This window comes from Aquila chrysaetos, chromosome 8, assembly GCF_900496995.4.
Source record: "Aquila chrysaetos chrysaetos chromosome 8, bAquChr1.4, whole genome shotgun sequence".
Classification (NCBI taxonomy): Eukaryota; Metazoa; Chordata; class Aves; order Accipitriformes; family Accipitridae; genus Aquila; species Aquila chrysaetos.
Window position 1 is genome coordinate 14,973,905 of NC_044011.1, and position 16,283 is coordinate 14,990,187.

A 16,283-nucleotide genomic window follows, 5' to 3' on the forward strand; every position below is an offset into this window, starting at 1 on the left:
AGGGGTACTGCTACAAGGGCACAGTAGCATCCTCTGGCTGAAGTAAGCTGCTCTGGAGGCACAGTGGGTTTATGAGGCTAATGTTTCCTTCTAATGGACTGTGATTTGTCAGTAATATTTAAGAATCTTGCCCCTACAGCTACCTGCTAAGCTATAAGGCCTGGTAGTGTCAGTAGGCATATGTGAGGGTAGTTAAGAGTCATTCAGCTGGAAAAAACCCAAGGAGCTCTTTCTCTTTGGTGAATTCATTTCAGTAAAAATAATAATAATCATAAAAAGCTTTGTCAGAAAAGAGGGCATTGTACTATCTATCTATATCAAATTTGAAGCAATATTCATTACCAAAATTAAGGGCTCTGACTGACAGTTTTCAGAAGTTGTGCTGTGTTTGAGTTATTCTTTTGCTTTTTTAAAAGCAGTCTCTCTCACTCGTGCTCTCTCTCAGAGACACTCATTCACAAATATTCACAAACACAAATTTGCATTTCTTTTTAGTACAGAAGACCCAAAGTCATAAAACCTACTTGTAGGTTACAAATCCAATGGTATAGCCCCCCAGGCTGCAAACAGTACAAACAAGCTAGAGTATGTCTGTGTACGTATGTGTGTGTGTCTTTTTTCCTTCGTATCACTAACTGTATTGCATATTGTGCTATATATGACACTTTAAAGAAAAACAAAATGAAAAGTAAGTCTAGAAACCAATTTTTTCCAAGGACAAAATCCAAATTTCTTCTTGTGTCTGTGAGCTGATGCAGAAGGGCCAAAGCACAGGATTTGTCAAGTAGCTTATAGACACAGGGCAGTGAACACACCATGATCAAGCCGGTTTGATTGTATTACCGTACATCCATCTTAAGCTTTTGCTGCCTCAGGACTGGATTAGAGTAATACGACCTGTTTAGAGTTATTGGCTCAAACCAGAAGATTAACTGGTGCCGAATGCAACAGCTGCCTTTTGGCAGCACCGTGCTGTTGTGACCTGACTCACATTGGCTGTGTGTTGTCGTCCAGAACAAATTCAAGATAAAACTGTGCAAAATAGTTTAGAATTTCCCATTTAGAAAGCTGATGTGCTTCATGCACCCCAAAATTACTACTGGCAAAAGCTCTTATGCCTGAGTTAGAGTGATTTATAGGAGATGTAGAGGGGCTGTTTGTTAGAGGGGAGGTTCAAAAGTTCCTTCTGGTCCAAAGCCTGAGGCTGCTCACTTCCAGCAGTAAGAAATGTAAGATGGCTGAATTTACACAGGTTGCTTTGGACATGGATTTTAAAGGAGAGTCGGGTTTGCAGGTGAAGCAGCACACCTTTCAAGACTCTTGCTTGGTTGGGAGGGTTTTTTTGAGGCGAGTGTGCGTAAACAAACCCCGATTTTGTTTACATGATTTGTGGTAACATATTATTCAGTTCTAGACTGACTAGCAAATCACCAAAAATCAAACATTAAACAGCAGAGAAAATGGCAAAAACTGCCAAAGGCCTGGGCTGGTCACTAAGTATTGCAGAGCTCTCAAGGGGCAACAGCATCTCCTCAAGGTTTCAGAGCCGAGGAAGAGGGGAGTGCAGCCTGAAGGTAGGTCCAGCTGCTGGCTGTGGGTGTCATCCACCACCTGGCCCAGACCTGGGATGGACCCAGGCAGCGAAGAGGCATCGTCTTCCTCCTCCTGCTTTGCCCACAGGGACCAAATCCAAGCTCCAGGGTCATTCAAAGCAGTGACCTGGCTGGCAAGCAGGAGGGTTAGCACACAGTCAGCTCCCGCGGTTTAACACAGCTGAAGAGGTCAGCCACGAGGCGTAACTTGGGCGAGTCTGACTCCATCAAAGTAATTTTTGTCTGTGGTTTGTTTGTTTTCTTTCCCCTTCCTACTCCAGGTGTGTACACTTTTCTTTCCAGCACCTTGAAATCTCTGGAAGAGAGAGACTATATCCACCGTGTTCTGGACAAAATCACAGACACTCTGATACACTTAATGGCTAAGTCGGGTCTTTCTCTGCAGCAGCAGCACAGGCGACTGGCTCAGCTCCTCCTCATCCTCTCTCACATCAGACACATGAGGTGAGAGCAAGCATGCAGTCAGCCCTCCTGCACCGGTCCCATGCAAGGGAAGTTTCACAAATGCACACACACGCTTTTCCTTCACAGGTGCAAACTGTGTAGAGCTGTTACAAAAACAAACAAACAGAAGTCAACTTTCCATAAGGATGTATGAAATGTGTGCAAAACAGTACATTGGATTATGGTGTGAAAGGAGTAAACTTTTTCACCATCTGTTTCTTCTAGTTTTCTTTTCCCTTGCTTCTTGTTTTGATAGCACTGTAAGCAGTATCTACTTGTAATGTTACGTGCATCTGGTATTCTGTTTGAAAAGTACCAAGCAGAACACTAACATAGCAGTAGCCTAGTTCTGCAAACTTTAGTTGTCTCCTATAAGATAAGGTTTAATAAAACTATCAATGTTATGTAGCCCCTTTTCACAAGTGGCTTGATTGCAAATCACTTTAGAAAAGAGATTAGGATCATTATGTGTATTTTATGAGTGAAGATAAATTCAGATCTACTGAATCCCAATCTAGAGGACTGTGCCCTTTGCTAATTAGAGGTGAGGTGTCTGAGGTGCTCTGTTAGCCACAGCAATGGTTCTCCCAAACGTAATTACCTCTTAAGGTAGCTGCTCAGTGGCTAGAGTGTTTACAACATGACAAGTCTATACAAAGATACAGTATAGATTTTATTTTTATGAAGGGACAAGAGATGTTGTTACAAGATTTTAATTTTCATTATTTCAGTTAATAAAATTACAATTAGGGTAAGCACAACATCATAGCTACTAAAGCTGAAACGTGCAGATTTTACCTCCTGGGCTGATATACAGGTCTTCAGGAAAAAGTCAAGGGGTGTGTTAGTGTGGGTTTTTTACTTGTGTCTTTTTGTGGAGTTTTTTTGTCTTCATGTTAATCATCCTTTTTTTTTCCCCAAGAAGAATTTGTACAATTATGGAAGTTCCAGATGCACAGTGAAGTTACTTATTGTCTCCATAGTTTTGTGAATGGATCCTATTACAAGTGAGCATTTACTAACAAAGTGGCTGAGGCTATTTTCTAGGAAAAGAATCTGATATTTTAGGCCTTATTATGGGAAAGCCAAGATTCATCTCATCCACTTATTCACAGTGCCTAAATTAGGAGTCCATGTGCTCTACGTTACCTTTCAGGCAAAGGAAAGCAAAAGAGCCACCTTTAGAAGGCACCTTGCTCATGGGCAGGCTGAAGTGTTCTTTGAAAGTGCCGCCTTCTGCTAACTGTAGCAGGAGTGTACAGCAACTGCACTGTTAAGTAAGTTAGTTGTTTTGTACAAGGTGGAACTTATATGAACCTAACAAATATTATTAGCCGATAGCTTTTTCTTCCTATATCATATTTGTAAAGTAACTGTTGTTTTGTTACAACCCACAGCAACAAAGGAATGGAGCACCTGTACAATATGAAGTGTAAAAACGTAGTTCCACTCTATGATCTCTTGCTGGAGATGCTGGACGCTCACCGACTGCATGCCCCAGCAGCCAGGAGTGCTGCACCAGTGGAAGAGGAGAACCGGAGCCAGATGACAACTGCATCAGCTTCATCTCATTCCTTGCAGTCTTTTTATATAAACGGCAAAGAAGAGGAGAATGTGCAGAATACAATATAAACAGAAGTCAGCATATACAATGGTATGAGAAACCCAGCAGCGTACTACCTAGCTCGTGCTTCATTTCATCTGTAGTGCCACCTAGGTAAACACTCCAATGACAACAGTCACCTGCATTTTCCATTTGAGTGTTTGTCAAGTGCTTGCCTAAATTGATTGCTTATCCTAAATGGAAGACATTTCATTGCTATGGACAGTCAGCAAGGATTGTCAGGCTAACTTGATTTAAAATTTGCAGTGTTTTTATTTAATTTTGCATGTAAATTGGGTAAGTCCTAATCTAAACCAAACATTCATTTTACTATAAATTAATAGGCCATACCACCCATGCATATTGGTATCTCCATGAGTGGTAGCCTTTGTTGATATTAACCTGAAATTCTGAGCTCGCTTAATCCTTTACTTGCTTGAAACTTTGAAGAAGTTTGGTAGAGATTCTGGGTTACCTTTTTTTTTTTTTTTTTTTGGGGGGGGGTGGGTGGTAAATGGAAACTTGGTTGGCATTTTAGTGTGCCACAGTGAAACCGTACTGTTAGTGACCGCCTTGGTAGTTTAGGAAGATTCCTGCCTCTCTTCTCCCTACAGTAGAAAGGAACCCCTGTGAGAATAATACTGTTTTACCTTGCTGGTTTACATCAGCAGACAACTCCCTCTCAAGATCATACTGACCAAACTTTTAGGTCCCCTTACCACATCCTCTAGCTGAATTGCATTGCGTGCATCCTATCTTGTCTGATCCTACAAAGCTAAATAGTTCTGTTGCTTGGCAGTGTGTAAATCAAGGGCAACATGGAAAACAGTGATAACATAGATAATTATTCTTAAATCAGACCAGATGATTAAAAAAATCATCAGGTCTTAAAAAACAAAACCAAAAACCAAAACCCAAACAAACAAACAAACAAAAGTCTGCACACACATACATGATCCAGCACTATTTTATAAAAACCCACCGCTGTTCTTTGCTTTGTTGTGCTACAAACCAAGGGGTGAGGATGCCAGTGCAAGACTGGCACAGCAGGGTGGGATGGTCCCATCCCACTTAGCAGAGTGTGGCCTAGCCATGCATGGGAGGGCTGGCATCACAGAGCAATAGGCTTTGCATTGCCTTGGCTTTCTTTGGCTCTCATTGGGGCATACTCAGAAATCACTGTTAAAAACCAGCTCACCTGTGACACCAGAACTGGGCAATGAGCCTCAGACATGGTGAAGACTCTGGGACTGAATGGCTGGGAAGATAAATCTGGCTTTCTCCATGCATGTGTGTAACTGTTTTTCATAAGGATGAGTCAGATTCTTCAGATCAACTGTAAATATACAAGAGGTCCACTGACATCAAGAGTTTCAGCAAGACATGAAGCAGAGACTGAAGAAATCCATACTATGAGCTATTCAAAGCAGGAGTTGGTGCTGCTCTTTGACTGCCTCTATGCTAGAAAATTAAACGTGTCAGGGAACGTTGCTGGGTACTGGAGTGCAATTATTACACATGCCAGGGATATTTTATTAGTCTAATGATAAACTTTGCCTGTGCTATCTGTACTTCTGGTTTACAGGTGCAGTTTGGGAGTTAGCACAGACCAGGGACTATTCCAAAAGCTGGTTGGAAGTGACCACCCTGCCAGTAAGGACGTTTCATAGTATGTGCGTGGGCTGCTCCAGAGCAGCTGGCCACAGTGCTAGAGAAGGGTTCAGGGATGCTTCTTTTACTGCTATAGTTGAAACCTTTATGTTAGACGATGTTGATTGGAATATCCTGTAGTAACTAAATATAGGAAATAGTGCAACTATTGCCATACAGGAGTGCCTATGTCTGATTACAGTCCCTGTCACTCAAGCAGAGTCTGTGCGCAGTGAGATCAAGTTACGTAGCAATTGTGAAGGCAGCAGGGCATAAGACAAGTTTGTGCTCCAAGTCAAGGATTCGATTCTTTTGTGAATGCACATAATGTTGTCTATAACAGTTTCATGTACATATCTGAGGATACACACAGTTTAAAAGTCTAAAGCTAGATGCTACTTATGGTTGAGAAGATTCCTCGAAAACCATGGAAGCCTAAACACGTGCAGCAGTCACTGTAAGTTAATAGGCCTTTTATTGATGCATATTATAGTGTGATTTTTTTCTGAATGTGCTGAAGGATTTGTCTTTTTGTGTATTCAGTAAGAGTGTGTGTGCGTGCATGTGTGTGTGCAAATTTGGTACCTAAGGGCTTTTGGAGGGCTCTTAAATGCCTTGAAAGAAAATGCACATTTTGTTTTGTTTAGTAGTTGGTTTTCAAATGTGTTAGAGAAATCATGAACGCCCTGAAATGAGTGCAGGCTAAGATCTGAATGGAGCACAGGAATCCCTGTTGTTACTTGTGTGCTTACACCATCATCATTCACTCGTAGCCCAGTGCGCATTAGAGCTGCTCTTTAAATACTGTATGTGGAACTTGGTGTTCTCTACGACAGCACACACAGATCAAGCTCATAAACTGCAAGGCAAATTGATTTAAATGAATGCCTCCCTTTCTACAGCCCAGAACAGTTCATTACATCGATTCAAGTGTAAATTTGGCCTAGAGGAAAAAAAAAATAGTTCGTGGAGAGCAATTCACAACAGAGGGTCAGATTCTGATGCTACTTACATAGGGCAAGTACCACTATACTCTACAGATTTTCCCGGTGAAGCTGGATAAGCATGATTTGAAGTGGTATGCAGCAGACAGAAGGGTATCATAACGTATCTTAGACCATAAGGAATAATCAGTCAGCTCACAATCTTAATTATGAATGCTTTCCTATGCTCAGCCCTTGCAAGGAAGTAATTTAGATTCAACCATGTTTAAATTCCTCCCATGTTTGTGGTGACAACAGTGAAGGGCACCCAAAAAGGAAAATCAGTGATTCCCAGTAATACATTCATTTACCTTGGAGCAGTTTCAGGATCTGTGTCATTAACTTGTTCATGAGATTTTAATTGAAGCAGCACCTTAATGAATATAGTAACCTTCCCCTAGTTATCTATAGAGATGATTGTCCACATATCAGACAGCTGAATGTAGCTATTCAATTGATTAAACAAAGTCTATGATACAAAAATGGCAACTTTTTTCATATGTAATTCTGAATTATGCTCTCGTGTATGCAAACAATTGTGCCTGACATTTCGTAATTGTTATTTCACAGGATGATATTTTATGTGTGTGTATATATATACATATATACTTTGTATTTGCAGCTGACAAACCAGTACTACCTGAATACCTGGTGCTGGATATTAAATAAAAATATACAGCATGTAAAAAAAAAAGGATTTGAAAGAAAACTATTCAAGGCAGCTAATTATGCTTTTACTAAAACATTCATAGTGATGTCTCTGGACAGCTAATGAAAGAATTATTTTATAATGTTTATACATGGATTTAAAAAAAAAAAAAAAAAAAAAAAAAACCACAATGTCAAAAAACCAAAAAAACCCCTAGAAACGTAGGCAATGTAATACCAGCACAAGCCAAACAGAAATAGACCAGATGAACTTGCTTTGCTTGAGAATATGGCTGTTACTGAATTATTACAAAAAGCTTGGGAGGCAGGAGAGGAGATAAGGTGATGTGTAGAACTTAGTAGTGTCTGAGTTTCCAACAATATGTGAAAGCTACTCTGGTTTTAGTGGTTCGAGCCATGTCTCAGTGTTGCAGAATTTGTCTCAGGTAAAACTCCTAGTTGGGGCAGTAGGATTTGTACTGGGGTAAAATAATTTAATGAGAGTTTCTTGGTGTGTTTTTGTGGTAAAATTGCTATTAAGTTTCAGTGACATCTCTTGATTTTTCTTCTGTACACTGAGGGGTTTAATAATTTAAAAATATAATTAAAGAAATAATCTGAACTGAGGTCACAAGGATATTGCAAGGGCTGTCAGCAGGTCACTGGACTTTAAATTGAAAAAAAAGAAAACCTAAACCACCACCTGCATCCAAGCCAGGGTTTGTATTGGAGCCTCCATCCATTCCAATTGATGCTGACTGATTCATTAAGAGTTGTGCCAAATGTTTAAAATGAAACAAACTATCAGCAAAGTAAAAATTCTGCCTCACTAGGGCCTTAGTCTTATCATAGGCTTTGGTAGGAACACAGCAAGCCTCTCTTGTGTATATAATATCCTGCTTTAAAATTAGAATGCAACCCAGCCTAAATCTAATGGGATTTTGTATATAAGGTATTCTCAGCTGAACTTATGTGAGGTGCATTTCTTACTTTGAATAAAGAGATGGCTATTTTCAATGCTATCTATAACCATAATATAGCTTTACAGATAGCAATTCAATACATGTAAAAAAAGGGTCATGTTAACGATGGTATTGTACTACAAACCAGTCTTTGCTGTCACCTGCAACTATAGCATAATCTCAAATTGATCTGATAATTTTAATTTAATATTTCCCTAATATTAATGTCCTACCCTTTCTACTTGCAATTCCCTTTCATCTCTCAAATGTAGATATCCTTATATCCTGAAAGTTGTTTTCAAAATGATTGTTGCCCATAAGGGTATTTGGTTTTGCACTGTGTTAAAAAAAAAAAAAAAAACTGAAAAAAAACTTTTGCATTCAAATGTGCCTAAACAAACAAACAAACAAAAAATTTAAAAAATGTATATGTTGCCATCTTGCAAATTAGTATGCTCTGTAGTCCTGTGTGCCTATAATCAGAAGACTGTTTCTCCAGAAAGCGCCCATCGGAAAATGAAGGGATAGACTGCTGGTCATGAGACTTGCATTAACAAGCCACTTTATGAATCACCTTATTGTATATACCATAAAACTAATGCTTTTGTATGCACTATGTAGTCTGTCAATGGAAAGTCCTTTCTTTGGTATAGGCTCAGCTGCCATAATGTATTTGTTCAAGTATTCTGTTCTTTCACTGATGCATATAAAATTATTGATGTCTGTCTTTGTTTTGGTGAGGTTTTTTTTCCTTTGTTTTACACTTAAAAAAGCTCTAAAAAAGTCTAAATGAAAAATATGGTATGCTACTTGATTGGTGCAAGATTTTTGTCAATGCATTTGATGTTGAAAATAAAGAATTAATGAGAGCACTTTGTTTCCTTAGTTATCTTTTGCATAGTTTTAAAAATATGCTTCTCTGCTTATTGTTTTCCAGTAGCCAGCGAAATGGCACACTATTTTTTAGAGAAACAGAATGTGCCTGTTTCTGTGCATCTAGGTGAAAACTGTTTCTTAATTAGTTTCTTCACCTTTCCCCAAATGCAACAGATAGTGGCCATATCTAGAGTCGACAATGTGTTAGGTCTAGTGCCTAGTATTCCTAATGACACCAGGGAAGTCACCTAAGTACTTAGTACTTTATATGCTTTAATGTGCTTAGTATTTTATATACTTTACATTCCTTTTTTGGCTTGTGAAACAGATTATGGTGTAAGAGACAGATTGTATGAAATTAGCCTTTTGTAGCTGACTGCCACTTACCATGAGTTAGCTAATATCAAGTAAAATAGCACTTCTTTCCCAAGTGAAAGCTAGTCCTCAGGAAAAAAAATTGTCTTGACTAAGCTGTCAGGAAAGGGTTGAAAAGAAATGAAAGATACTTTTATTGACATAAAACCACTTTGAACTTAACCCTATCCTGTAAAATACTCTCAAAATTATATTTGGTCTTTGCAAAGAATCAAACCAGTAATCTATAGCATCTACATACATATGTAGGTATTTCAATATTTGTCAATATATATCTATCAGTAATGTAGAGAGAATGTAGTCCCTATATTGATTTTTTTCATCTATTTTCTGTGCTGGTTCCGAGTGGGACTATTGGCTCATAGGTTCTTCTCTTTTCCTGCCCAAATATATACGTAAAAGCTCTTTGTTTTTATGTGATGTTTCACTGTACATAACTGATAAGAAAAAAATCGTATTATTATTACCTTAATTCTATGATCTCAATGATTAAGACAAGACATGCAATATACTTTGTCCATGTAAAACCTCACCCTATAGCTTGTCAAACAAGAAAGCAAATAACCTATTCAGACTCCAAAAGAAAGTTGGGGACTGTTGGGATTTGTAAGTGCCGAGCAGAACTGAACAATGGTTCCAAATCATATGACCATTTTGTAACATGCTTTCATGAGAAAGCCTGACTAAGAATTGCTACTTTGGCCACGAAGGGTGGAGCAGAGTAATATGAACTAATTGCACATGTGCATGTGCTCAAAATAATAAAATCATTTTCAATGGTGACTCAAAATTTGACAACATTCAATGGCTTTATACAATTTTTTATCCACAGGACCAAATGAGCACTGAGGTCAAATGCTCTTACGCTTCCTGGAGAACTGGCTTAAGATGACAGCTGCTACGTGTTACTGAACTCACAGGCTTAATCCAAAAAAGCAGCTGGACAGCAGAATACTCCTGAAAAATCAAAAAGACCTGAAACTCCTAAATTAACAAACAAACAGCTGAAGTCTGAGCATACTTACATCTGCAAAAATTGTAACAATTTGAATGGGCAAAGGATTGCTCAATACCTGAGATTAGGCAGTCTTTTGCCCATCTCTTTCTGGAGCACAACGCGACCACAGAGTATTATGGTACGGCTGAGCTGGGAAGGCACCTCTGTAGATTGTCTAGTCCAGTTCCTGGCTCAGAGCTGGGTCACCTACAGAACATTGCTCAGGGCCATGTCCAGTCGGGTTTTGAATAGCCACAAAAGGAGACTCTACTACCTCTCTGGGCAACCTGTTCCAGTGTTTGACCACTCTTACACTAAAAAATGTTTTCTTGTGCTCAGACGGAATTTCACGTGGTTTAATTTGTGCCTATTGCCTCTTGCCCTGTCAGTGGGCACAACTGAAAAGAGTCTGTCTCCCTCTTCTTCATTCCCTTCCATTATGTGTCTTCTGTGATGGGAGAAGGTGGATGAGATGTCACCTTGCACAGAACCCCAGAGGAGGAACCCACCAGGAAAAGGGCCTCTGCAGCCAGGCACTGGGCACATTTCCACAGCCAGGAGCCAGCTGGGACTCCAGCTTCATTCCCAATTTCTTACATCTGTTGGCTGAAGTAATTTGAGAAATATCTTTCTATTTCACTGCAGAGCTCTTGCAGCTGAAACTCCTGGCTCACCTTTAATGGGCCCATCACTCTCACTTCCCTCACTACATCCACATCGCCTTGCAGAGCAGCTGCCTGCTCCCTGGAGGGAGCCCATATACATGTACACAGCCGTATGCATTGAGCTCCCACCACCCCTCTGCTTTCTCTCTTTCCTAACATGTAAGTGATGCATGTCTTATTCCAGCATATTTTATTCCATTCAACTAATTAGAAAGCTATGACATAGTTAAGGCATCATCGAAGAACATATCTGACTGCTTTTACTTTTCTGTTAATTAAGGCAAACCCCTTGTTATGCAAGGACAACAGCTTCTTCATGGGCTAAAACTTGGTGTTCTCAGTCAGTGAGGCACCCGCCCTCTTTAGAAGCCTTGTGGCCATGCTTATTCTTCAAAATTAAATGATGGAATTTTTTCTTTTTTTATCCAAGTACTGCCACATTCAAAGCCCCATGAAGCAGCTGTTTCTTAGGCTGGAAAAGTCTTACATCTCTTTCTTTCCTTTGCATTACACTGCTTTCTCCACCACCCAGGCAGTGAAGAGGAGAGGAAAATCCAAACATGTAAAATAACACTCATCAGCAGGCTCACAGAGAAAGAATGCCCATGGAAGGGCGCTGAGTACATGTTTTTTTCTTATCCCCAGCCAGGCTCCAATTACGACCATTCACCATGGCATCCTGCAGACGCAGAGGCTCAAGTATAAAAATGTTCATGAAGGAAAATTGACCATCAAAGTAATAACATTTGGCACTTATCTCAGCAGTAGCAAGGCTAACTAGCTCTCATGTTCCTGTAAGATCTGTGTGTTGCAGTATTTAGGTGTCACTCTGCTAATGTCTTCATTTCTGCAGGCATAGAGGTGACATACAATTTATCTCCCATTGTTTTCCATTCCTACATATTTGCGCACCTCTCCAGTATGTTACCATTTTAAACAGCTGAAAAATGTGCATATGAGGAAAAGTTGTGCTTTCAAGATTATTTTTTTTTTGCCAGATTTTGCAACATATGCTTGGGACTGTAAGATGTTTTGCTCCTCTGCACACAAAGACTCAGTGCTTCTTTCTAAGACAGAAAGATTTGCTTCTTGTCAGATGTCTTTTTCATTTTCCACTCACCTCTTGAGAACCTGTGTCGTTCATGGAAAGCTGAAACAAGTATGTTATACTGTAGAGGTAAGGAAAAAGTGCTACCCGCTTTGCAGTGAGTCACAGCAGGGCACATAAAAGCTTAAAAGTTTAGGCATTTGTACAAAAGCGGAAAAGTTTGAGTACTAGTCTGCCTTTGCAGGATTATTTTTTGCTTATGTTAAATCTGAAAATAGGAAAAGAAACTTCAGGTCCAAAATGTCGTCTTTGTATCTATCTATCTATCTATCTATCTATCTATCTATCTCATCCAAAATGCTACAGGATCATACTTTCTTCCAGTATTTTTTTTCCCCTTGCCCCCATGGTCTGCACACCTGGCTGCACAATGATTCTAGTTTAGCAAAGGAGTCAAAATTGCAACCATGTGTTTTAACCTGCAGCCCAATGGTCACGCGAGCCTCTCAGACAATGTTTGAATTATTTATAAAGAGAATACTACAGGCATGAATGTCCCACTTCTTGGATAGGCTGGTGAGCACTTACATGAAAAAGTGGACTCTGGTAGCTTTCCTTCCAGCTGTTTTTTAAAACATCCTTTCTAAAAACAATGGAATGAAAAACCCCACAATTACATCAATAATAGCAGTCTCCCAGGAATTATGACGCGCCTGGAAATGCAAAGAGCCTGACCTGGGAAACCTTTGTGCAAACTACATCCGCATCTGCTTTATTCCTGACGCAGAAGAGCTCAGCGGCTCACCTCTCCTTCCCCAAGGCCACCTCTAATACAAGAAACAGACAATACTTTCCTAAAGTCTCTTCTCCCAAAAATTAAACATCCCATTGTTTTATGCAGGCTTAATTGTGATCAAATCCATTTGCTATGTCTCAGGTCTTTAAATAGATTTTTACTGAACCAAGCAGTTTTGACCAGTTCATTTTTTGAATGATATATTAAGTGGCACCAAACAATAGAAGTCACAGCTTTCAGTTCCTGTCTGCTTTTAGAGCAATCATTTAATATAATTCAGATTTCTATCATGTAACCAGGCCTTAGTCTATGACAAGTCTTCAGGGCTTAAGCTTGCAATTATTCATTTCCTTTTATCTTGTTTCACAGATCTGTATCTACTGCTTTTTGGGAAGGCAAATTAATTCTCTAAATCATTCCTATTTATTTCTTTACTGTGGAATATTGTTACAATATTCCACTGTTCTTAATATTATTAAAACAAGCATAACTTCTACTAAATATAGGTATCGCATCTATGTCCCTCTAGGTCTAACTATGGCCAGATAGTGCAACAACAATAGAATTCAGTTGGCTATAGTGCATTTCACAATATTGCTGCCAAGGTTAAAAACAGCCAGCCAGTACCTAGACTAGTTCCCTTGTGCAGGGAACTCTGTGAATATGACACACATTCTTCCCCCAAAGCCAAAAGACAAATGACCCCCTCCCTCCAGCTCCCCCCTGCCTCAACTTAAGCAAACACTGGTTTAGATGGATTCTGCAATTAACTGCTGCAAGGGTTGAACAATTCTATAGCCAGACCACCCAGCTTAAACAGAAACCTCACTATGGCTTTTCCTTTCCACAATCCATTGCTTTAAACATCAAATAAAATACAGGAAGTGCAAGTAAGTGAGAAGATCAATGCTCTCTTCTTCTCTTGCTTAAAAATCTGCATTTCTTCTCCTCAACTCTGCTCTTATTTCCTAGAATCCTCCTACATTTGCTGAATCCTGATAGCATCTGCAGTTTGAAGACTGTGAGCAACCAGTTTCTGTTAAGCCTTTGAACATGCACACAGATGCACTCAGATGCACATGATGATGATGAGCATGTTGAGAGATGCTATCAGTTGTAAACAGATTTCTCAACCATAAATAGCACAAGACTCTTGAGGGCCAGAGATGACTGTTCATAAGACAATCCTAGCAGTTTTGTCCTTCTTCAATAACCAGCTGCAGGAGAAAGTTCCAAGGAAGGAGAAAGCAAGACTGCAGATGTTCACAGCATTTGCAGCGGAGCTGGAAGGGTGGCAAACCAGTGGCAAGAACACATCGATCTGTTGCAGAATGAAGCTGTTATCCCTGCTGGAACAGGGTGGGGGATAGTCAATGGGTATCATCGTGCTCACAGCTGTGAGGAATAAGGGCACACTATTTCTGTCAACTTCAGATCATTTGTCAGACCTCTCTAAATAATACTTCAGATTTTGTAAAGCATGGTCCACAAACAGACAAAGTAAGTTCAGGGGAAATGGTGCTCATTATTTTGCACTATTATCATTAGTACCTTGATATTACCTCAGTCTGGAGTCGCTGAGCAACCAGTCTCCATTGTGCCTTTAAACACTCACTAGTTACGAGGCGACTACAGGCCAGTAAGCAGGGTTCAGAGTTGCAAGATGCCTCAAGCTGCAGGGATGATTACACCTCTACAACAGCTACTGCACCTACCTACAGTAGAAAATGGGGAAAAATATAATGCAGTAATGACTGGAGTTCCCCAAGATGCAGAGTCTACTTTCTCTATGCTTGAACACGTGCCTTCAACACAGACCTAGAGTTCTGCAGCTCCTGTACTGCCTCTCCTCATGCCTTGCAGCCAAGGCTCAAGGCATATTACCAGAAATCAGTTCCTCATATTTGCAGAGCCCAAGTAGGTGAGGTACTTCAGAAAGAGGGGAGATGACAGGTTGCAGGCTCAGCACAGAGGCAGGGCATTTCAGACTCTAACTTGTGCATTTCTTAAAAATGAAGAGGACACCCAAGTCCTCTGTGACAGCATCCCAACAAGGCTGAGGTAGACAGAGAGAGCAGTTTGACATTATCAGGATAAGAAAGATGTCCAGGTTGCAAAGCCAGCTAGTGCCACTGGCTGCAATGCTTGACAGCTTCCTGGGTGTGTTTTTTCCCTCTACAGTTGCCCCATTTAATTCATGCTGTGGCAATCAATGCATATGTTGATGTCTCATTAGGGTTTGCAACTCAAGCTAGACCTTCAAGTCACTGGTGCTCTTGGGATGGAGCTTGCTTTAACAGCATCCTGTGAAGTGCCTGACCATTTGTTTCCATTTTGACTTCTTTGTGCCAGTTTTTAGGATCAAGATCCAGTTCTGCAAGATCACATTTGAAGTCATAACGGAATTGGTTCAGGGCCTGGAAAGTCTTTTTGGAGGAGCCTATTGCTCAAACCACTTTAACGGGTCAGATGCTGATTTTATCCAGAGTTGAGATTGAAAGTCCCAAAAGTAAGAAATCTGAACTGGCACTCAAGGGATCCTCTAACCTGCTGGCACAAACTGGCTGTGATTTCCTTGAGACATCAGTTTAGACTGACATTCGTATCCTTGAAGGTATGGGAGATTCAGGATTGACAAACAGGCATTTTTCCTGCCTATGACATTTTCCTAACACGTGTCTATCACTGTCTGGGACTGCCTTATTCACAGGTATTGTAGAGAGTTTGCTCTTTACTGGGAGGATTGCTCTGTGTGAGCAGATCATTTGGGGTCAAAAGAACGTTCGCTATATCTAACTTCTCTTTCAAATTAACAGGCAATACATTAAAACTACAGTTAGCTCTATGGCTAGAGCTCAGAGCTTGAGGCTATGAACAGAAACAGTTTTACTTTGAAACGTCTGAAAGGAAGCAAGGCATAGCAGATGCACTCTGCCCTCCAGTTCATCAGCAAGGCAGAGGTGAGACAGAGCATGTCTGCCTTGGAGGTAATCATCAGCCAAAAATGCGCTGAAATCGAAAGGGCTACTGACACTTGATGATGTGACCTTCCAAATTCTTTACTTCCTTTAATTATCATCACTTCTTTCCCCCCTCAGCCCTAACTCTGTTTAAGGAATTAATTATGAAAAGTTCCTACGATTTCAGATCAGTTTTCCGCTGCCTATTTAACCAGTTTCACCTCCACTCCTCTAGCAGTTCATCACTTTCTCATACTTCCTAGTCTGAACATTTCAAGAGGTGAGAGAAAATAAAAGGGCACGACCATCATGAACAAGATGGAACCATTCCCCACCGCCACTTCATTTTAGTGACTACTCCTCAAAACTCCTCTGGGAGCTTGAGTGAGGTGTACAAATTCTGCTTTCCTTCTGCAGAAAGCATGCCGTTCTTCCTTAGGCATCATGGAAGTGGGGGAAGGCACTCAAACAACCAATGGAAGCAGGGGCTACAGAGTGGCAAAACAGCTGGCAAAATTCAAACGTCAGGTTGCAATTCAAAGCATGCCAGGTGCTACCCTGTATATTTTTGATAAAGTACTTTATCAATTGTATCTGACATAATTCAAACTGAAATCTCTTCCTTGCATGCCCCCCTCCCTCCTAACCAACTCCTTTCAAACC

The 16,283-nt window shown here is 40.3% G+C and overlaps 1 protein-coding gene across 2 annotated transcripts in view; it reads left to right on the forward strand.

The window, feature by feature from the left end:
- Positions 1-8,772, forward strand: part of ESR1 (estrogen receptor 1) — a 162,751-nt gene extending 153,979 nt beyond the window's left edge. Inside the window, exons 8-9 of one of the 2 annotated variants that reach the window (XM_030022701.1) lie at positions 1,874-2,057; positions 3,455-8,772. In XM_030022701.1, the coding sequence (XP_029878561.1) occupies positions 1,874-2,057; positions 3,455-3,689 (419 nt within the window). In that variant the 3' untranslated portion in view covers positions 3,690-8,772. Of the gene's footprint in view, positions 1-1,873; positions 2,062-3,454 lie in introns of those variants that run through there. The other variant, XM_030022700.2, reaches the window with a different exon arrangement.
- Positions 8,773-16,283: the final 7,511 nt, after the last annotated feature.